At 58.1% G+C, this 21801-nt stretch overlaps 8 protein-coding genes across 8 annotated transcripts; 4 read left to right on the top strand and 4 right to left on the bottom strand.

Annotated features, from left to right (window-relative positions):
* Positions 1 to 24: 24 nt before the first annotated feature.
* THITE_2113181 (uncharacterized protein) lies at positions 25 to 1160 on the bottom strand. The gene is made up of 2 exons (XM_003652062.1): positions 687 to 1160; positions 25 to 595 (listed from the first exon to the last, which is right to left on the bottom strand). Exons 1-2 carry the CDS (start codon positions 887 to 889, stop codon positions 199 to 201), a joined length of 600 nt encoding a protein of 199 aa, XP_003652110.1. The 5' UTR covers positions 890 to 1160; the 3' UTR covers positions 25 to 198.
* A 127-nt stretch (positions 1161 to 1287) lies between these two features.
* On the top strand, positions 1288 to 4027 carry THITE_2154204 (uncharacterized protein; the record flags this gene model as incomplete). The annotated part of the gene is made up of 2 exons (XM_003652061.1): positions 1288 to 2630; positions 2832 to 4027. The coding sequence occupies exons 1-2, from the start codon at positions 1514 to 1516 to the stop codon at positions 4025 to 4027; spliced, it is 2313 nt and encodes a 770-aa protein (XP_003652109.1). The 5' UTR covers positions 1288 to 1513.
* Positions 4028 to 5016: 989 nt separating this feature from the next.
* Positions 5017 to 9512, top strand: THITE_2113178 (uncharacterized protein). The gene is made up of 3 exons (XM_003652060.1): positions 5017 to 6070; positions 6197 to 9241; positions 9466 to 9512. Exons 1-2 carry the CDS (start codon positions 5418 to 5420, stop codon positions 9054 to 9056), a joined length of 3513 nt encoding a protein of 1170 aa, XP_003652108.1. The 5' UTR covers positions 5017 to 5417; the 3' UTR covers positions 9057 to 9241; positions 9466 to 9512.
* A 343-nt stretch (positions 9513 to 9855) lies between these two features.
* THITE_2113177 (uncharacterized protein) lies at positions 9856 to 11000 on the bottom strand. The gene is made up of 3 exons (XM_003652059.1): positions 10651 to 11000; positions 10261 to 10577; positions 9856 to 10149 (listed from the first exon to the last, which is right to left on the bottom strand). The coding sequence occupies exons 1-3, from the start codon at positions 10737 to 10739 to the stop codon at positions 9953 to 9955; spliced, it is 603 nt and encodes a 200-aa protein (XP_003652107.1). The 5' UTR covers positions 10740 to 11000; the 3' UTR covers positions 9856 to 9952.
* Positions 11001 to 11511: 511 nt separating this feature from the next.
* THITE_2113176 (uncharacterized protein) lies at positions 11512 to 12764 on the bottom strand. Its single transcript, XM_003652058.1, has one exon. It carries the CDS (start codon positions 12503 to 12505, stop codon positions 11681 to 11683), a length of 825 nt encoding a protein of 274 aa, XP_003652106.1. The 5' UTR covers positions 12506 to 12764; the 3' UTR covers positions 11512 to 11680.
* Positions 12765 to 13830: 1066 nt separating this feature from the next.
* THITE_2113172 (uncharacterized protein) lies at positions 13831 to 16021 on the top strand. Its single transcript, XM_003652057.1, has 6 exons — positions 13831 to 13991; positions 14191 to 14231; positions 14365 to 14462; positions 14536 to 15187; positions 15255 to 15838; positions 15917 to 16021. Exons 1-6 carry the CDS (start codon positions 13948 to 13950, stop codon positions 15938 to 15940), a joined length of 1443 nt encoding a protein of 480 aa, XP_003652105.1. The 5' UTR covers positions 13831 to 13947; the 3' UTR covers positions 15941 to 16021.
* Positions 16022 to 16756: 735 nt separating this feature from the next.
* THITE_2150040 (uncharacterized protein) lies at positions 16757 to 17617 on the top strand. Its single transcript, XM_003652056.1, has 2 exons — positions 16757 to 17312; positions 17427 to 17617. The coding sequence occupies exons 1-2, from the start codon at positions 16994 to 16996 to the stop codon at positions 17546 to 17548; spliced, it is 441 nt and encodes a 146-aa protein (XP_003652104.1). The 5' UTR covers positions 16757 to 16993; the 3' UTR covers positions 17549 to 17617.
* Positions 17618 to 19401: 1784 nt separating this feature from the next.
* Positions 19402 to 21677, bottom strand: THITE_2113169 (uncharacterized protein). Its single transcript, XM_003652055.1, has 2 exons — positions 21362 to 21677; positions 19402 to 21307 (listed from the first exon to the last, which is right to left on the bottom strand). The coding sequence occupies exons 1-2, from the start codon at positions 21624 to 21626 to the stop codon at positions 19500 to 19502; spliced, it is 2073 nt and encodes a 690-aa protein (XP_003652103.1). The 5' UTR covers positions 21627 to 21677; the 3' UTR covers positions 19402 to 19499.
* Positions 21678 to 21801: the final 124 nt, after the last annotated feature.

Below are 21801 nucleotides of genomic sequence, written 5' to 3'. Positions count from 1 at the left end.
CGCGCGTATGGGGGAGGAAGTTCGCGGAGGAAGCTGGCATGGATCTCTGTTTCTGGTGAATATTGCGAAGGGTACGCATGGATAGACATAGCACTCAGCCACGCTAATCTGGTAATACGATGGTATACAAAAAAGACGCTCCGAGAGCGCCCACCGCATTACGCATATCCGCCGCTCCCCGCAAGCCCGACTCTAATCCTACTCAATGGTTCCAGCTGCCCAGGCCTTCCGCTTCACTCCCATCTCAACAGCCGCGAGACCCCAATCCTCGCCGTGGTTGTGGCTCCCTTCAATGATGCCGGCCCTGGCCTTCGCCTGCTCGTCGTTCAAGACGGTGAGGACGCCAAAGATGACGGGCACGCCTGTGTCTAGAGACACGCGCATCAGACCATCCGAGACGCTTCCGGCAATGTACTCGAAGTGCATCGTCTCGCCCTTGATCAGCACGCCAATGGCGATGATGGCGTCGAATGGCCCCGTCGAGGCTGCAGCGGCAGGCAGGGCTGCCAGATCGGCTGTCGAGCTACCGAGCAAGTCTCCCGCCGAGCCGCCGCTGCCGGCTGACGAGGACTGAACTTGCGAGGCCGCGTAGAGGCTGTTGGTTGGCTCACCGCGGGATGCTGTCAGTGCCGGTTGAGGGAGGGGAGGGGATGGGACGGGACGGAGAACGGGAGAGCAGCACGCACCGCTGGACAGCAATTGGCAGCTCCCACGAGCCGGGTACGGTCTGCACCACGATATTGGACTCCTTCACGCCGCATTCTAGAAGCTTAGCCTTTGCGCCGGCCAGTAAGGGCTCGATGATCGTGTCATTCCAGCGAGCGTGGACAATCCCGATGCGCAGAGAGCTGCCGTCGTGGAGCTGCGGGGCGGGACCTTTATTGTGCATCTTCTTCGAAAGCGCAAAGGAGAAATGGTATGCTGCTCGGTTTGGGAGTCTTCTAGGACGGCTGGGCTCGGCAGACGAATCCCGTCGATCGTGACGCTGATGGGCTTCGGGAGCAAGGGACCTGGCTCCAGCAATGTCCCTGCATCGCGGGAAGTTAGCGCGTGGAGGGGCACCCACGCTGTGCAACCTGGAACTGTGCCCCGCAGCACTGAACTTGCCCCGCCATGCAACCCGACGCTGTCGCTGCTGGAGGCTGCTGACTCAGCACATTATTTACAGCGTGCAGCCAGCCCCTGAACGGCAATAGCACCTTCCTCAGTTCCGCTCCTTCCAAGATCCTCACCCTTTTGTGACTCAAGAGACGAGGAAGCCTGGGCCGGAACTTGGAGGGCCAATTTGCCTCTTTTTTGAGGAATCCATCAAGCGGTCCACTCTGCATGTCGATGGGACTGTTGTACGGAATACGTCTTTACGTCCTTAGTCCTTCGGACGTTGGGTAATCAGCAATCTACGCTCATCAACACCATATTCACCCTCTCACACTGTCACGGTTTTCACTTTCCTTCCACCGTCTATACTGCTCATCCTCACTATCATTACGAGCCATTGCTACTCCGGGCCAGGATGTCGATTACAGCCCTTCCCGAGGGCACCATTCGTCGACTGGGTTCTGCGCCTATCATCAATAGCCCTGTGCTCCTCCTCAAAGAGCTGCTGGACAACGCCATCGACTCTGGCGCCACTTCTATTGAAGCTCTTGTCTCTCCAAATACAGTTGACAAAATTGAGGTCAGGGATAACGGCCATGGTATTCGTGTTTCTGACCTGCATCATCTTGGCCGACCGGGCCACACCAGCAAGCTCAGGTCATTCGAAGAGCTGGGCACACTCGGAGGGAGCACCCTGGGATTCCGCGGTGCTGCGCTGGCGAGTGCCAACGCTCTTGCACATGTTTCTCTGACGACCAGGGCGACATCCGAACCTGTCGGAACAGCCGTCTCTCTTGCCGAGGGAGGGGGCATCGGCACACAACGGCATGTTGGCGCGCCGGTCGGCACCACTGTCTGCGTGAGCAGTTTATTCTCTTCTCTTCCTGTTAGGCTACAAGTGGCCGTCAAGGAAGCACCAAAGAGTCTCGACAAAATGAAGGACCTTCTGCGGTCGTACGCGCTGGCAAGACCCTCAATCAAGCTGCGATTCAGTGTCCTGAAGAAGCCCAATCTCTCGTGGTCTTACGCCCCGCCGCTGAATGCCGGCGTCAGAGATGCAGCCATGCAGCTCTTCGGCATTGAACTCGTGTCCCAGTGCTCCTTCCATATTTTTCCCAGCGAAGGACCGCGAGCAGAAGCCGAAACCAGGAGCGTACAGGGGGATCCTGGCTTGCCGTCCGAGGAAGAAGGGCGACTGGTCTTTGAATCACTCCTACCGAGCCTCAAAGCCGACCCCCGGAAGATCAACAAAGGATGCTTTCTCTCCGTGGACGGTCGACCGATTTCACCAGCACGAGGGACGGCCAGGAAACTCTCCTCCATCTTCAGGAGACGGCTGGGTAACTACTTCGCCCAATCTCACTCAGGCGACATACTCCATGACCCTTTCATCGCACTGAACATTCGATGTCCGCCAGGCAGCTACGACGTCAACATTGAGCCTTCAAAGGAGGATGTTCTCTTCAGGGAAGAACGACATCTCCTGGACCTGTTTGAATCTTTCCTCTCCTCTGTGTATCCCGCCTCTGAGGGTATTGACTCCTCTGAGGGTATTGACTCCTCTGAGGGTATTGACTCCTCCGAGAGCTCCCCGCCGGGGGTAGCAGGTGAAGCGCGTTGTATCGTACCCTTCGGAGCGTCTGGCCAAGATTTGGCTCCACAGGTAAGCCAATTCATGTCGATAACTACTGGGCTTCGCTGAGAATTCAAGGATACCGCTTCACCGTGGAAAGTTGACATGGCCTCCGCTCTGGATGACCTTGACGATCATGACGATGGCGTGAGCTGTGATGACCTTTCACGGCAAATACAACTGAAAAGCGACCAAGATCCGGCTGCTCTCCTCGATGACGACGTAGGCGGAAAAGGCAACGGGCAGCTCTCCAAAGAAGCCATGAACCCCTGGTCTATTGCCAAACTGGTTGGGACGAACCGTCGGGACAAGCCGCTGGCCGACGGGCCCGGGCAGAAGATTCATCAGGAGGTTCATCTGCGGCCTTCGGAGAGTGAGGGCAGTACAGCCAGCGACAAACGCCCATTGGAGCCACCCAATCGCCACACTAGAGATAACAAACCCCAGCTGCAAGCCACGCCACCCCAGGACATCAGCCCCCAAGTGAACCTGGGAGCAGCTGCCAAGTCCACCTGGTCGTCGGGCGACCACGACAGGCCTTGCCGCAGCCGCGGGTTGCAAAGTCCACCGACGTCTTCTCCTCACGATTCCGTCTTCGATGAACCAAGTCCAACGGAACGCCTCCGCCGACGCCACAGGGCAGGATTAAACCGCCTGGCCCAGTCCCAGATCTCATTCGACAGGAACAACAGACGGCAACGGCACCATAAGCGGATAGAACTGGACGGTGACCATCAGCTCTCCGAGCCCTCGAGTTCGCAGCGACACAAAAAGAACTCGGCATGGACGAGTCCACTGGGCCTGGAACCGGCGAGGTCCAGGAGTGCGTATCCTGCGGAAACAGAGCCCAGGCGGGGAAGACCGATCTCGCAGGCATCGCTGTCTCGACCATTTCCATCACCCAGCGCAGCTGGTATTGGAATACTGACACCAGTTCGCCGGCGGCTCGGTTCGGGTGGAGAAAGGCCGCAGCCGACTGATCCCGGTGTGCGTCCCATTGAACCAGAAGGTCCCATGACATCCAACACACGGAAAAAGCCCATGGGAATGAAGACGGAACAATTACCCCTCGAGACAATCCCAAATGATTCCCGAACGTGCGGTCTGTCGTTCACAGTGACGATAGACGCATGTCAGCTCGCACGGCTGCTTGTTGAAGCAGCCAAACACGACAAATGGTTATTTGACGGGCAGTTGATGGGGGCTTTTGAAGACGGAAAGGAGCCCGAGGACACAGCCACGCTGCTTGAACCTCTCCTAGCGCAGATCACCGGCCGACTGACAGCGAAGGCTTGAGCCAACCACACAGCAGGCAGGGGTGAACGGCGGGCGATGTTTCGTGTGCTGCCAACTGCTGCCTCTCTTTGTCTTGTGCAGACGCTGCGCGAACCGTTACGCAGCGAACCGTTGCGCACTCATACACTCACCGAGCTGATCAACGGTTGGTCCGCGGAAGTTGCTGTTTTCACTGGCAGTTAAGCTACAGACATCTTACGCACCACTTGGCCCGACTAACACGGGCAGGTCGCAACCAAGGTGCTGTTGGCAAGGGTGGAGGAAACAACGCCAAAGAGGCGGCAAAGCGAGCATATCCAACAACGTCTGGAATTCCAACTTGCTGCATGAATCAACTTGCTACATGAATTTGGGCTTCGTATGAATGGTACGTCTTTGGAGGGTATAGAGTGGAATGATGGGAAGGTTCGGCGTTGCAACCTTATTCCGTACTTCCTGCGGGATTCCCGAGAGTCCAATATGTGAGGGGGATGTCGAGCCGTTAATGCAGGCTGGTGGATGATGGCCTGGGCTGAAGGCCGTCATTGTCACTCGTGTCATGCATTGTTAGTGGCCGCTGCCGAACTTGCCAACAGGTAGCTTTGAACGTCGGCAGTACTGCCCTTACGCAGGTGTAAGAGACGGCCGTCTCGCTTGGGAACAGGCAGGGAGGCGCAGCAAGATCACAGCGTTTTCTTGGCGAGAGAGTATAACATGCGATGATTATTCCGGGTATAGTTTGTACGGCAACACGGTGCAACAGAACGCAGAACACCGAACACGCTGGTGGCTTGTGTTGCCTGGGCGCTCGTGTTGGATCAAGCAGGTGGGTGGAAACAGCTCATCAATGCTTGGAACTCGACCGAACGAAGCGAGTCAAACGTCATGACTGCTCGTGGTTGAGGTCCCCACAAGTTGGTGAACGCCCCCATTCAGCCAATCAGCACCACGTATCCGCACCTGATGTGTCAAACTTGAGTGGGCCGCTTGCTGACCAGCAAGGAGCAGGAGCGGGCTGAAGAGCTGCCGGGCCGGGCTGAGTAGGCCTGCATCTGCTCCACTGTCACCGCCCTTCTCCATCGCGATCCTCCCGGGATCTTTTTCGGTTTACGAGATCGAGGCCACCGAACGGGCGGAACGCACGCATCCTCGCTCCCGTCCTGCGACCGCCAGGGCATTGCGCTCTTCTCTCCAGGAAGCCAGCCGACTTTGCGGGAAAAGTCGCTCTGCTGAGAGAGCTTTGTCCAAGATGCTCAGCAAGTAGGCGCTGCCGCTTGTGCTGTTGCCTCGCTGCCGCTTGTTTCGCGCCCGCCTACCTACCACCTTAGAGGTGCCTACCCAAGGGCCTGCTTAGGTAGACTCGAGTCAGCTGGCCGCCGTCGTCCTTGGCACCTCCGGCCTCGACTCAACCATGCCGGTGGTCGATGCTTCCGGCCCGTCATACCCCGAATCCGAGCCCGCCCGCGAGCCCGAACCATGCCGGACCTCCCACCGTAGCAACCACCGCGGTGGGCATCGGCGATGCGACACCATGTCTTGCCATCCAGCTTCGCTGGCCGACGCCCACGGAAGCAGACGCCGCCGCCTTGACCTGTTTCCGTCCCCGGTCATCGCTGCGCTTACCTTGCTGATCGTCGTGTCGAGCGCAATCCTCCGTCCTGTAGCAGCCGCCGCTGTGTCATTCCAAAACTGCCTGTCCGACTCCTACGTCAACAACGAGCCGACGCCGCTGCAATGGGTTCCCATGCTAGTCGACGCCGCCTTCGACACGGTGAATCCTAAGCACACGCTCCGTGTGACCATGTGGGGAAATGTGACGGGCTCCTTCACCAACGTTACGCTGCCGCCGCCTGGGAGCCCGGATTGGACGAACCCGAACAAAACCGACGGCAAGATCTTGGATGAGCCTCAGCCGGACGTGCCGAACCCGAAGCTCACGACGCTCCATAGCAAGATTGACGTGCTCACCTACGAGCCATGGAGCCAGAATACAAACTTTTGCAAGACGTCGCTCGTGAATGGCTCATGCCCTCTTGCGCCAGTTTTCGTCCCGGCCAACTCCAGGTAAGTCTAGTTTGCGCTCGAGGGGGGAGGAGAGAAGAGGGTGGCCGGCATCTGCAGCTTCGGTGCTTGCATGCCGACGGATGACCAGGCTCGAACGGTCCGACGCTGACCTTCTCCGCGCCCCAGTTTGCTCCCGTATGTCCTGCCTTCCGTGAGCATGAGCAACGACTTCTATTCGACCTACGCCTTCACCTCGTTTACGGCCACCTTCATCATCATCTACGGGGACGCTCAAGGAACCAACATTGGGTGCGTCTCCGCTTCCGTGACGCCCGACCTGGGAAACCTGGTGTGGGTCCTCAAGTTCCTGCCGCTGCTCGTGCTGCTCTTCGTTGGCGCTGCCACCGTTTTTGCCGGAGTCTTCAGCCCGTGGGGGGCCGCCGATATCTTCCACTGGAGCTCCAACTACGGCCGGGACCCCGACCTGCTTCGCCTTGTCACGCCCGGTTTTGGCGATTGTCTGCAGTACATCCAGTTCATCGTCCTTACCGGCGGCCTGACGCTCAGCTATCCGGGCTTTTACCAACCCATCGTCAGCCAGGGGTCCTGGGCTGCGCTGATGTTCAACCAAAGCTTTGTGAGCAAGGAACCGGGCTGGATCAGTGTGCAGGACGGCATCTACGTCACCAACGGTAGCTACGGTCTTCAACAGCTTGCCCAGCTGGTCGGCATGGGCAACGTCGATGACGTCTGGGCCGGCATGATGGTCTGGCTTCTGGCCATTATCGCCGGCATGATCGTCCTTGTCCAGACAGGGTTCCTCGCCCAGTGGCTCTACCGCTTCGTGAAGAAGATACCAGAGGAGGACCTCCGTGCCAAGAACATTCCCTTCACGCTCGGCAACGTCATCAGGATAGTCTTCAACTATTTCCTGCTCCCGATCGTTGCTCTGTCGACTTTCCAGTTGGTCGTCGCCAGCAGCTCACCAGCTTACGCCGTCGCTTTGGCTGTCGTGACGCTGATCCTTATCATCGGCTTCGCCATCTGGCTGCTTTACTTGATCGCGTCGACGAAACCGAGGGCCTTCTTGTTCGACGACCTGCCGACACTGCTTCTCTATGGTCCCCTGTACAACACGTACTCCGACGAGGCTGCTGCTTTCACCTTGATTCCGGTTCTTCTCACGTTTGTTCGCGGCATCGCCATTGGCGCCGTCCAGCCTGCCGGTGTTGCCCAGGTCGTCCTGCTCGCGATTTGCGAGGTGATCCAGATCCTGACGCTCCACGCCTTCCGCCCGTTCCATTCTCCCACCTCCATGAACGCCTATCACACGCTCTTCTCCGCGGTACGCCTCATCACGGTGCTTCTCATGGTCGCCTTCGTTCCATCTCTTGGAGTGACCGACGGGCCGAAGGGCTGGATTGGCTATGCCATCCTCGTTACACACGCGGGCGTGCTCGTCCTTGGCTTCCTCCTCAACGCCGTGCAGACGATCGTTGAGGTACTAGCCCGGATGCTCGGGGCCGGCGGCGACGATATCCGCGGGCAGTCGCGGGGTGGCCTGTCCAAGATCTTTGGAATGAGGCAGTTGTCGCGGCGCATGTCTCGGCGAAATGCTGGCCCATCCAGGCACAGCCAGCTGTCAAGCTCGGCGATGCTGGATGCCGACGAAGTCTCTCAAACTGGGTACATCATGCCCGGCGGTCGGGTGAGGAGCGAATCAGCGGGAAGCATCGGGATGCTGATGCATCGCCGCCAGAGAAGCTCCTCCGTCCTGGACAGCCTGAGCCTCGATACCCCGGCGCGCAACCTCGACGGCGGCGCAGGCTCCTTCACCCCGACCACCGCCGGCGAAGCTAGCACCTTCTCCTATTTGCCCTCTCCCAAGTACGCAGTGCGCTATCAAGGTCCCTTCGGCTTGCAAACGCCAGACCCGTATTATCGTCCCCCGAGACAACGACAGGGGACTCTGGAGAGTTCGTCGTCTGCCACCCCCCACACGGCTGGGCCGTGGCGGGCCGGCGAAGGCCCACAGAAACGCCTGAGCCAGGTCGGAACTGGTACGCTCGGGGATCCTGCCGAGCTTGGCGCGCAAATATCGCGGGACGTCACGCCCGCGCCCTACGCCCTTCCTTTCGCTCCGCGAGCTGACTACGCCACGCGCGAGGTAGACTTCTATTACGGGGTCCGAGGCGAAAGATTAAACTCAGGCGCGCCTAATCGTAAGCTAGGGACCGGCCCGGCTGATCCAACTGGCCCAATGGCGTCCGCCGCCGGCTGGTTTCGAGGCATGTTTGGGAAGAAGGGAAAGGACAAAGCAAAGGGATTCGAAGTTGTCAGAAGCTCACGGATGCCGCCGGCCATGCGTGCCAATGGCGGCGATTTCGAGGACGAGGCTCCTCCGGAAGGAATACCGGTCGCCATGGGTGTCTTGCGGAACGGGCCCATCGAGTCTGACGACGAGGATGAAGGACGGCGGCAGAAGGGTGCCCCGACAACTCACGTAGGTTCGCCGGAACGTGAGCCGCTAAACAGCGGAAGGGTATCCCGGGATGGCGACGCGGATGGAACTGGCATCGCAAGCGCTGCCCGGGCCTCAACGGCGTTGGCGGATATCAGCGCGGAAAAAGACCCTAAGGGGACAACCGAAGCTACGCAGCAGCAGCAGCAGCAGAGTGTGATAGACGACCTACCCGTTCCGGAGGTGCCGAGGAAGAGTTCCAAACGAAACTCATGGATGAATTTCCAGAAAGGGGAGTCAATATCGCAATCGCAAACGGAGACTGGGCAGGCGGCAAACCCTGCTCCGTCTCTGACAGCACCGTCTAGGTTGCCATTTGAGCGGACGCCTTCACAGAAACGGCTATCGGGCTCCTCGGCAGGGCTTACGGATGACTTCATCCAGGTTGATCTGCAAGATTCCCACAGCGGCACTGAGGAAATGCCAGCAGAGTACGGGGTCGTCAACCAGGGCAGCATCCGCCGAGTCGACCGCGACGTGGACCTACTAGGCAGCTCCGCTGAGGTGGTCGACGGACGACGATAGGGGCACTTGACACGTCCCTGCGTCGTATTGTGCCTTCCAGGCGATCCGTCGTCTCTCAAGCATTCCCCCCCGGGTCTTCATTTCTGCGTCTCTTTCTCTTTGTCGCATGGCTCGTTCTCGAGCCTAGCCGTAAATGACACCTGCAGCCTAGCAGCCTGGTACGGTTTTTGGAATATGGTATGTTGGTGAGTGGGATTTTGTGAATTTTATTTGCTTTGGAGGTTCAGCGACGGCGCAAAAATTGGGGTTATCATCGGTAATCACTGGAATGGCTGCTTTGACTTTCTTCAATTGTCTGTCTATTTCTTGTCTCCGTCATTTTCCCTACTCCCGAAGTTATAATGAGTGCTTCGCTGTAAAACAAAGGAATATTTGGATAGACCGGAAGCTCAGGAGGACAGGAGTCAAGATATTGGATCGGACAATCAAGCATGTTATTGGAAGGTTAGTTAGCTCATGGCTTGCTCTACAATTCTCAAGCGAGTCTAACTGGTATCTTGAGATGTCAGCTGCCCCCTGCAGATTGCGCTTGAATCCAAGGGCTGGGATTTTGAACACACTTGAGCCTGCTGGAGGAATGAGCACGGAGACATGGCAATGATCGACCTCTCCCGGGTATCTACATTGGAAATTGGAAATCACTATAATATCCAAGACTGAGCCGTGACCAGCTTCTGGAAGCAAAGCATGGGTATTGGTCATTCATTCTTGACTTCATCAGATCATGTCAAATATGCTGTGAATATAAAGCGAGAGAGAATGCGAGATGAGACACGCTTGTACCCTGAAACGCCGCGCTTTCTCCCGAACCAACAATCCCAGAACGCCAGTCACGGAGTCCGAGCCGTCGATAGGACCAAGCAGATTCCCATCACCACTCGGCTTTAAAAAACCCATCAGGAGGCGATGCCCAGACCGGCAATACAAGCCACAACAGCACCAGCCAACCCGGCACAGGCGGCTGCGGCCGCCGTCGGTCTCGCGGCAGCATTCCCGGCATCGGTGCCGAAGTAGAACCCGCTGGCCGTGGTTCCGGTCATGGTGCACATGCTGGATTGGAGGCCACCGCAAGCCACGCTGGACAAACTGTTGCCTGGACCGAGGGGCGTATGGAAAGTCAGCGGAGATGACCCACAGTCCGGTGCGCGTGCGGGAGAAAAAAGAAACTGGGCATGTGGAGGGAATATAGGTATGGAAATCATACAGATACTCGTGGCGCTAGCAGCATCCACGGTGGTACTTGCCGCCGCCGTGACCGTGACCCCGCCGCCGCCCGGAACGACGATGGTGACGGCGTAGCCTCCGCCGCCGCCGGCACTGCCTTGCCCTTCCAGCTGCGCGGTGCACGCAGCGTAGTTGGCGCTGCACTGGCTGACCGCGGCGGAGCAGAAGCCCGGGTTGGCGAAGTAGGTGGCGACGTACGGGAACGAGAAGTACGGGTTAGGGACGTAGGAGACGGCCGTGGTTGCGGCCGGGCCGGGGGTCGTCAAGCTTGCTGGTGCCGTGCCGGTGCATACCGCGCTGGGGGGAAGGCGAGGTCTCTTGTCAGTGGATGTCGAGTTCGCGGGGCCGCGCGGCCAGGCACGCAACTCACTTCGTGGGGCAGCAGGCCGGGTTGTTATTGGCGTCCAGGGCGCATCTCTGGCCGTTTTGGCAGCAGATGTCGTTGAAGACGGCGCCCATGTTGGCGCAGCTGAAGAAGTCCGGTCGGCATCCCTGACGCTTCGCGACCGCAGCCGCCGTCTCGGCTGGCCAGAATGGCTGCGAGCTGGCGCAGACTGTAGATGCGCATGCAAGTGCTATGAAGAGCAGGCGTAGCTGCGGTGCTACAGGACGCAGTGATCGTCCGGTCGCCATCGTCGCTTGAGCCCCGGAAATGATTGCCGCCCGAACCGCGGCGGAGTATCCGTAACTACCTAGGTACTTAGTTGCCGGCAACACGGAACGGAGATCGGGATGTCCCAATGACTCGTGAGCAGGCAGCTCTGCCAGCGCAGAGGTAGTTACCAAGGCCGAGATGCAAAGCACCGCCTCACGCAATCGCAATCAGCATTGGCAGATGATTGGAAGCTTGTGAGTTTGCGCCGGCGAAAGGTGCATTGGGCGCCACAACAGTGTATGTAGTGTATGTACAAAGGGCAAGAGACGCGGCGTCGAGGGCGTTGCTGCGGCGCTTGCTCGTGATAGCAATGCAAGTGTTTGAACGGAGCAGGCGGTGTGTGGTTGGTCCTCGGTATGAGTGCATATCACTGGACAGTAGTGCAAACACCCAAGCCCTGCTTTTCATGGTTTCTCACTGCGCAGCACCTCCGCAGTTTACCGACCTCCAGAACACACAGCACACCGATGAAGATGGACCAACCACAATCCCGAGCCTAGCCCAGTGATGTCATTCGGCGGCTGGCCCAGCAACCCGACCATTGATGCCCAGGCCCCGGGCACCCCTGGCTCGGGTGGGCACCGGCGGGGTTGAAAATGCAACCTTCGAAGACAAGGCTCAACACGTGGCGGGGCACCTTGGAGCGTCTGGACACGCCAGCACGTGACAGAGCATGCATGGGCTGCAGTGGTGGCGACCAAGGGCGCAAGACGCGCAGCGTTGTTCGAAAGAGCCATGAGTTGTCCTAGCTCACGCTTCGAAGGTGACCAAGGATGGCTCGAAGGCGCAGCAGCGCCTTCGGCTCCTGGGGCTTCTCGTCCGGCCTCGCCTCCTCCATCCGCTTGACTTCGGTTCGAGCTTCCTCAACAAGACCACCGAGGTCGCCCCAGACCTCGTCTTGGTAGCTCGTCAGTAGCCGCGACCACTGGCTAATCCAGGTCTGACGGGCTTCGTCGGCGTCCACAGTACCAAAGTGCATGGCGAGGTCGTCGCCGGGCCCGACGCCCTGGCCTGCGTGGAATTCGAGATACTCCGGAATGAAGTTCAGCACGCTGTCCCACACGAGCGAGCTCTCGTGGTCCGTGTCTTTGCCGAATAGCGCCTCGCGCAGCCTCGCCAGATCAGCTCGTGATATAGGCTCGCTGCTGTGCGTGTAAACGTGATCGAGCCCGCCGTCGGACAGCAAGGCCACGACGTCGGCACCGTCCCTCGCCTCCTGCTCTGCGACTGATCGAAATGGCGATCCTGCTGCCATGGTGGTCGTCGACATCGCAGAATCAGGAACGGCCGACCGCCAGGCGTCTTCCAAGTCGCCTGCTCCTGTGAGAACTGGCACATCTCCGCTGTCCAGGAACGCGGAGAACGACGCCTCCTCCTGGGCGATGTGCTGCTGTGCATGCCGCGTTTTAATGGTCTCGCCGCTTGGCGCACTGGGCTGCAGCCGGACTGAACTCTCGCCTGCCCTTTCCAGAGCCCTGCCCGTGCGGGACGATTCCCCCTTTTCGCTCTCGCTGCTGAACCCGGTGCCCGGCGGTCCTGTCATCAGGAAGGATGCGGCTGACTGCGCCATGCGAGGCAGCAATGGCTGTGGCTCTGCCCCTTTGCCAGCGTCATGGTCCGGGGAGGGCGCCGGGCCAGCTGCCGCACCCTTGCCTTTCCCCTTGCCCTCTGGTCCCTGCCTTGAAGTCCCTCCGCCTTCCATCCTCACAACTCAGCGCTGCATGCACGGCTCGATATCAATCGGGCGTAAAGCACTTTGAAACAGCAGCTCACTTGTCCACCAAAGAGCACTGTCCACGACGAGGTTGCTCCAAGGTCCGATAATGCGCATGCAATGTGGCTGGACGTGGTTCGGTTAGCAACTTAGAGAAAGGCGTGTTCGCTTTGTGTACTCCGTCGAGGTAGCAAGAAGCCGATCAGGCCTAAAGACAGGCGCACTTTTACCTGCAACGCGTTTCTGCCTCAGTTGGAAAATGAAAATGTCGAGCGAAGGGGGGATAGAGTTCGCTCGATAGCTTCCAGGTTGTCAACCTAGTGCAATGGGAAGGGAGCAACATGTTTTGTTCAAACGACTCGGACACATGCTCCAGCTCGGCCCGAGGCTGCGGCATTCCGTCATCCCATCAACCTGAGTCGTCACGAAGGGACACTTCACTTTCGGGCGTGCGGCGGACTCCATGCGCTGAAAAAGCGGGTAACTGTGCGAAGGCTAGTGTACAGATCAGTACCTCCATCGTACTATTCCGTGCGTAAGGTACCTTTGCGACCGGGTGGCACTGTGCGGGCGCCGGTACATTTGCTGGTTCTGCGCACTGTGTGCTTGTGCTGGGGCTGCTGGGGCTGCTGGGGCACCCCGTCATTTGGCGCCAAGCAGGCTTGGCCGATTTGGGCGCACCGCTCCGTCACAGTCCATTTGCGCCAAAGCCGACTGACCGTCAATCGAGCTCGACTTGTTCCAACCATATTCGTGCTCTTTCAGATACTTCAGCAGTTGGCTCTAGCTCCAAGTACGTTTCACACTTCGTCTAACCCCTTCTTTGAAGATCCTCATCCTGCCCGCACTTTGCTTGTGCTGAGACTCAGCCTGCAGCCAGGGCCCGGAGAGTCACTTTTGCCTTCATTTTCCGGGGTCGCTACTGCGCAACCGTCCGTCCAAGTGGCATTCGTCGATTCCACGGTCCCCTCCCCCCAGAACCGCCGACGCTGTCACAGCGAGCCTTACAGCCTTTCCGTTCGGGCCCTGCCCATCCAGCTCCCACCCACGTTCCCCTACCTGAAGCATCGTGCGAGCTTTGCCCAGCTTTGAGGACCCCGGTACAGCCGACCCCCCCGACCCCGCCTTGGTACAGAACTGCCCCGACACGGAAACGGATCGCGGGGACCCTTCGTTACCCCCAACACCGATAAGCATCACTGCGTCGCCCTTGGCACACTCTACCTCCGCGATTCACCTTTCGGCAACAGTTGTTGGCAGAGCGGGGTCCCTCGCCGCCTGCTCCTCAGATTGTCACGATGGTGGACACAGAAGCCAATGTACCGACATGGAAGTTCACCCAGTAAGCTCCATCTCTGTCTGCCCTCTAGCTCCCCGTCCGGTCAAACAGCCTGGCGCTTGATCTGGTCCTTCCCTCCCGATTCCGAGAGCGACCACCCTTGCTTTCGCGTGCTCCGTACGAACTGCGCGGGTCGTCCATCCAAGATCACAGCGCGGTGCATCCTGTCGCCCGATGGAGCAAGCTAACCACCGGATTCCAGGTGCTTTGGTGACAAAGGGGATGTGGAGGACATAACGGAAGGTACAGCATCTTGCTAGATTCCATTTCACGGCCCTCCCCTTCTCCCTCCCCCCCCTCTTCCACCCCGATTTTTTTCAAGTTTATGGAGTCCTATTAGCTCGAGCTTTACTGACCCCAGTCTTCTGCCTCGCAGCCGATATCATCTCCACCGTCGAGTTCGATCACACTGGTAACTATCTGGCAACTGGTGATAAGGGCGGTCGTGTCGTTCTATTTGAGCGCAACGAGACAGTGAGTTCGACAATCCCGTGGCTGATATCCCGTTCCGCGTTCTCGCCGGGGCCCTTACTTACGCCGCGAACAGAAAAAGACTTGCGAGTACAAATTCCATACCGAATTTCAGTCGCACGAACCCGAGTTCGACTATCTCAAGTCCCTCGAGATCGAAGAAAAGATCAACAAGATCAAGTGGTGCCGGCGGCAGAATGCTTCCCACTATCTCCTGTCGACAAACGACAAGACGATCAAGCTTTGGAAGGTGTTCGAGAAGTCTCTCAAGGTTGTGGCCGAGAACAATCTCTCTCACGACTTGACGCCGGCGAACATAGCTGGCGGAGGTGGAGCCCCGCGCCCGATGCCCGCCGTCCGGTTTCGCAGCGCCAGTGACCTGAAGCTTCCGAGGCTGACACACCACGATACCGTCGTCGCAGCGGTACCCCGACGGACGTATGCCAACGCCCACGCCTATCACATCAACAGCATCTCGGTCAACAGCGACGGGGAGACCTTCATCAGCAGCGATGATCTGCGTATCAATCTGTGGAACCTGAACATCCAGGACCAGAGCTTCAACATCGTCGACATCAAGCCGGCGAACATGGAAGAGCTGACCGAGGTGATCACGGCGGCCGAATTCCACCCCCTGAGCTGCAACTGGTTTATGTATGCCAGCTCCAAAGGAACCATCAAGCTCGCAGACATGCGACAGAGCGCGCTGTGCGATCAACATGCCAAGTGTGAGTGCCCCCCTCTGCAGCCACCCGCCGTGCAATCTGTGGGCTCACGGCCATCTTCTGCCTCCAGTGTTTGAGCAGGAGGAGGATCCATCGTCGAGGTCCTTCTTCTCCGAGATCATCTCGTCCATCTCCGACGTTCGCTTTTCCTACGACGGCCGGTACATCCTTTCGCGCGACTACCTGACTGTCAAGATTTGGGACGTGAACATGGAGAGGCAGCCTATCAAGACGATTCCCATCCACGAGCATCTCAGGCCACGACTGTGCGACACGTACGAGAACGATAGCATTTTTGACAAGTTCGAGGTGGTGTTCTCAGGAGACGGCAAGAACGTGATGACGGGCAGCTACAACAACAACTTCATGATTTATCCGTCAGACCCGGAGAAGGAGATCGAGGTGGTGCTGCAGGCGGACAAGTCGGCATTCAAGGCGAAGAAGGTTGGCGTTCCGACACCCATCAATTCGTCGACGAGCCCAACCGCAAACGGCAAGAAGGGCGGCTCTCGGGCGGGCAGCCCAGCGGCGCCGGGCCAAGGGCAGAGGATGCGCAAGGAGACGGACGCGGACCAGATCGATTTCAACAAGAAGATCTTGCACATGAGTTGGCATCCTTTTGAGGATAGCATCGCAATCGCCGCGACGAATAATGTAAGAGCCACCTTCTCCCCCCTTTTTCCCCTCCCCCACCCCTTGCACACTGTCTGTCTAGCTAACGCACGCCCCCAGCTGTTCGTCTTTTCCGCCCTGTAGAGGCGGCGAATGCGAACCACACTATGTCAGAGGAATGCCCGCCTGCTCGAGGGGCTTGTGGAAGACTCCTAGGGACTTGACACAGCAGCCCGAGCATGCTGTGACGCTTGTCCTTCGGCCCTTTTTTTAGGGCTTATTACGTGACACCCCGCGGAGCAGCGATGATAACAAATTGGAAAAGGTGTTTGGAGAAACACCGGGAAAGAAGGGAGAGAAAGCCAATCGAATCCAGAGGGTGGGCGGAAGGGGGCGTCTGGCATGGTGAGAAACCAAGGAAGCTGTTCTTTTGGGCGAAATGTGGCCATGGATTGGCACTTAGAGGCTGGTTGTACCTCTTTGGCCAAGGCCTCGGACAACAGCATCCAGGCGGTAGACATCGTCTGCAAAAGAAAAGAAAAAAGGCAGAGCCTGCGCAAGGGGGGCAAGGTAGCGAAGACAGGCTAGAGAGGGTAGCATGCATTCCACGGAGATGTAGGGTGTTCGCGATGCCTCCTGTTCGGGAGACTGGAGACTAGATGGCACTATTCCCGCCGGGTATCCAGCTGCAGACTTGTCATATACTGGAAATACTCTGTACAACTGTGGTACTCTCTCGATGATAGTGAATATCCCACTGTGTTTTCCAGATTCCGTATGTCCTGCGTACAGTTTGCAATTCGGTTTTCGACTGTATGCCAGCACTGTGATGGCAACGACACAAATGTGGCTCAGAACGCCATCGCGACTGACAGTCGGAACCATGCCATGCCGGAAGCGAACCAAACCATCTCTCCTTTCTTTCTTTGCACCCCGCCAAACTAGCCCCCGCATACCTTCCCCGGCTATACAGTCGGAGGCATTCCCTCGTACACTCCTTAATACGATTTCATCCAGTTCGACTATCACGTTTGCACACCGAAGACCTCGCAGCCGTGCAGGACGCACGCCGCTTCGAGTCCTTAAGAAAAGCGATTACCTGCCGATACCGATACAAGTCCACCTAGAGATTGCATCACCCACCCCGTACAAATCCGACTCGGGGAAGATCGCGCGCGCACACACACATCTCCAAACATGTCGGACCAGAACCATGCTCCCACGGCGCGGTCGAAGCCGCCGCCGCCGGGCGAGGAGGAGGCGGGCGCGGTGCTCAAGCTGGGCGAGTTCCAGGACGTGGACACGCTGACGCTGTCGGAGGCGGCGCTGGTCATCAACGCGCTCATGGCGAAGCGGCGCAAGGACCGCAAGGACCGCAACGAGACCGACGTGCTCGTCAAGACGCTCGACTACCTCGACTCGTTCGCCCGCTTCAAGCAGAAGGAGAACGTCGAGGCCGTCGAGCGCCTGCTGAGCGCCCAGAAGGAGCTGACCAAGTACGAGAGGGCGCAGATTGGTGGGTGTCCCTTTTTTTCCCTTTTTTTTTGTTTTCGCGAAAGCTTGCTTGCCGAGACCATGTGCATATACTTGTGCTGTGCTGACTTGTCCGTTTCTTCGCCCTACCTCACAGGCTCGCTCTGCTGTGACAGTGCAGACGAGTGCAAAACCTTGATCCCTTCCCTCGCGGACAAGATCAGCGACGAGGATCTCCAAGAGTTGCTCGACGAAATGGCCAAGCTCATGAGCACTTGAGCTCTCCGGGCGAGAGACCTTGTGTGGAGGGATCTGGAGGGGCTTAGTGCATCTCGGCGGGACCTCCAGGCAGAAATCAGCCTGGGCAGATGGGATTTCAGAGCATACGATTCGGTTTTCTCTTGGAAGTGAATGGAGGCACGGATGGGGGAGGTGTTAAAGTTGCATGGCATGGCGCACATTGGTTAGACGGGTTCAGGTGCGTTGTTTTCTTGTTGATTATTATACCCAACGGCCCTTGAATTGTCTTGAACAGGCTGGGCAAGACCGTTCTGCACATCACATATCCTTGGCTGTCATCCGGAAAGCGACCCCAGAAGTTTGTTCTTTGATAGAGCCCACGCGACGATGAAGATGTTCCCCATGTCCGACCGTGCGCTGACGAGAGTGTCAACACAGTCCCATTCCCGCAAGGTTGGCTGTTTTTTTTCTTTCAAATGGCCACGGAAGTGCGCCACGCGCATACCTCCCTGGCTCAGCATTGAGGCCACATCTACCCCTCCCTCCATTCCGCCCAAGGCCATTTACATACACGCCTGGCTCCCGCTCTCGCTGCGTCAAGTTGGCAGCCGCTCGGGTATCCCGTCCCCTTTCGGCCAGCCAACTCGAGAGTCGATCCGAGCGGCATCATTCGGCAATGCCCGTATTCGTATCGTCTCTTGATTGATTGCCGCAGTGTCCGGCTCGGAGAGATTTAATGGCACCTTTGATTCACGCGAACCGCCAAGCGTGAGAGGGCGCCCGGGACTGCTATAGGTGCCGTTGCTGAGGCTGCTCAAGCGAGGCTCGAGGGCTACGGGGCTGGAGCCGAGCGTGCGTTCTCCTTTGGCCATCTTGCCTGAAATGGCGCGAACAGTGGTGGATGTTTCGCCGAGACTGGCTCATCGGATGCGTGGTCGAAGACACTACCTGGCCCCTTCCAAGCCATGGAATTCAAGACGGATTTTCAGCCCTGGAGGGAGCTGCTCCTCGTCTAGGCTACTCGATAATGCAAACTTCTCTGCCTTCTCGCATTTCTCATCCTTCCCTCGCCACCGCCGCCTGCTCTACCACATGAAGGCGCTGAAAGTCGTGAATATGGCGACAATAACGCACGCCAGCACGATCCCGACAAGGGCGCTTACCGGTCAAGTTACCCCATTGCTACTATTGCTTGCGTCGTGGGAAGTTGAGGTCGGGTGGATGTGGGACGTTGCGAGACCGCCGCTGGTGGAAAAAGGACAACAAAGAGATTCTTGGGTGCAGGAGTCTACATGGCAGCGGCAGCGGTGATCATGGTGTTTCCAAGGCGCAAGATATGTTCAGTGGGATCCGCTTCAAGTTTCGCAATGCCCTGCTTGTTGTACTTCGTCTCCATGGCGGTGGTCTCTAATGGAATCCACGCGCGATACAACAGCGTCTCGCTTCACTCTGCTTGCAACACTCCACCGGTGGACCGGTGGAAACACCGATAATTGTGTAGTGTAGTGGGATCATCAAAGATCCGCGGAACTGCTGCAGAGATTGGTACGCTGGAGCAGATAGTTAAACGGGATGAGGACGCTCCATAGGAGACTCGAGGTCATTCGAAGCCATCTCGCCAGCCCCGAGCGGCATAGGAAAGTTCGGCCTCCGTCACACAACGCCAATGAATGCGTGTTGCTTGGAGCCCACAGTGTCTACATTTCCGCTGATCCTCCACGAGTGCAGTCTATGGGGGTAAGATCCATGTCTTGCGACAACCGGCAGAACAGCACGGCACAACCCCAAGCATAGAGCTCACAGATCCAACGGCACCGACTAGAAACTCCCAATGGATATCGCATTCCACATCCACACCAAGAAGAGAACCAAGAATATGGATCCGCCCTGTGGCTCTTTGTCCCGGTCCTTGCTCCAACTCGCCCCCTGCCCCTCCACCGAACGGCAACGTTGCAGGCTACAAAGCATGAATCCTTCTCTGAGGCCTTTCCTAGGCGTTCAACTTCTCGAGCAGCAACCTTGCACCTTGGTTGCCTCCGGGCTTGTCCTTGCCCTTCGATTTCGATTTCGATTTCTTGCCATCTGCGCTCTCGATCTGAGCGGCCGCTTCCCCATCTGCCGCCGCCTGGAGCGCTTTTTTCTCAGAGCGGAGGGTCTTGAGCAGTTCCTCCGTGGACGAAAAGTCGGGGGCTTCGAGCAGTCCCAAAACGGTGAAGGAACTCGGTCCGGTTGCCCACTTGACAATATGCTCCTTGATGACTGGGTAGAGGATGTTGGCAAAGTTGAGGGGTGGGTCAACCCGCCGGATTGCTCCAGATGCCTTGTCGAACCGTCCGCCGGCAATAAGAGTCTTGAACATCTTGCCCCCGTGGGGTGTGAGGGAGATGTGTGCCGGAGGGGGATAAGCTGAGTCGGCGTCCCCGGACTGCGCCGGCGAGGGGTCGCCGGCAGCAGTCGAGGCTACTGCCTCCAGGGCAGCAGACTTGTCTCCCGTTGCCGACAACAAGACATCAGTGACGAACTGGCAGCCGAACGACGTGGCAACAAGGTCCTTGGGCGACGCCGCGACTGCTGCGAGCAATGGCGGGGACATGGCCGCCACCAACTCCTTGCGCCGGGTTTCTGGGTCCTTCTTGCTTGTCTTCTTGCGGATCTCGTGAATCTCGGCCAGGAGTTCCAAATCATAGGCATGGCTGGCAGGGAACAGAGACTTTGATTGCCCCTCGAAGAGGTAGCAGACTGTGATGCGGGCATTGAGGTCGTTGGCCAGGAAGATGATGTTCTCAATATCTTTCTCCTCGTTCTTCCCGAGGATCTCTGGGAAAATCGTCTTGGACGTCAACACGGTATCGTCGATGAGGTCGTAGGCAGCCAAGAGAACCATGTGGCCGTGCGGGTCGCCGCACATGAGCTGGAATGTGTCCTTGAATGTCTTGAGAATTTGCTTCCGGTCTTTCGCGCTTCCATAGGCCAGGAGTAGGCACACCAGGCGGGCCCCCGACTTGGTGAAGGCCATGTTCTTCAGCAGATCGCCGTTCTCATCTCCCTTGACAATCTCGACGAATTCCTTGAGCTCCTGGCTCTCGGGCTTGAGGTTGAGGAAGTATTGCAGCATGGCATCGTGTAGCATCGTAAAGCCCGTCATCTTCTTCTGGATGAGGCCGTTGGTCATATCGAAAAGATACTTCATCGCAGGTCCCCGCTTGCTGGGCTCATCAGCGAGGATCTTGGCTAGATCCGCCGTGATCTCGGCACCACTGCCAGGCTTGAACAAGGCGAACTCTGGCCCGTACCACTCTCGCAGCAGGTGGGCCTTCTGCTCCTTGGTGGCCACTCCGCGGTAAATGTCGTCCAGGATCCAGGAAGCCTCGGGGTGGTTGATGAGCTTCCGTACTTTGCCGTAGAACTCCGGAATGATAAGGTCTCGAATCTCGTTGTCATTCTGGACAAGCAGCTTCCCGACGAGGAACTTGGCGTATCTGCTCTCGGCGAGTTGCACGTACGACCCTTGAAGTTCCTTGGCGATCTGCTTCCTCTGGGCGGGTGTCGAGTACTTGATGGCCGTCTGCACAGCGCGGACAGCGTCGTGTTTTAGAACGAAGTCCTTGATGCGCCCAGTGATGATGCTGTACAACTCGTCGACGAGCTGCTGGCGCTCCTCCTTGGGGACATGGGATTTGCGGCGCAGCCTCTCCCATAGCTTCTTGGTCCGTTGCACCTCGTCCGCCAGCGGCTTTGCGGCCTTCCGCTCCTGTGCGAGCTGCTTCTGCTTCGCGTGCGCCTCGCGCGATCCCGAGACTGCGTCGGCGTCAGTAGAGGTGTTTCCCGGGTGCTAGAAGAGGAAGAACAGACCTCGTTCGGCCGGCTTCCCGGAAGTCCTGCCATTCTCCTTCGGCTTCTTGTCTTGTCCTTGTTTTGGCGCAGACTTAGCATGCCTCAAACCGGCGCCGGCGCCGTCACCGTCTGAACCAGCATCCTCATCGGGGTGGTCGACTTTGTGGTGCTTTGGGCCGGTTGCGGTCTTCGCCTTTTTGGAGGGGTTGCCGTCGGCGTGTTTGTCACTTGAAGAAGCCTTTCTTTTCGCCGACGCGGGGGGTGCTGCTGATTTGTGTGCCATCTTTTGGGGTTTGCCTGCGCGATCGCGCGTGTGCATTGATGCAAGATGCGAAGGCCGCGAGAGCTGTGTTGCACTTGATTTTTTTTTACCAGGTAAAGTCCCAGATCCCTGCTTCTGCCAGGCGGTGAGAAGTGCACTTGCATGCTTTCGGGAGGGTGCCAGGGGGGTTGACTTC

Source organism: Thermothielavioides terrestris, chromosome 2 (genome assembly GCF_000226115.1).
Source record: "Thermothielavioides terrestris NRRL 8126 chromosome 2, complete sequence".
Taxonomy (NCBI): domain Eukaryota; kingdom Fungi; phylum Ascomycota; class Sordariomycetes; order Sordariales; family Chaetomiaceae; genus Thermothielavioides; species Thermothielavioides terrestris.
The sequence above is the reverse complement of the archived record's forward strand: the minus strand, read 5'-3'. Positions and strand labels throughout refer to the sequence as shown.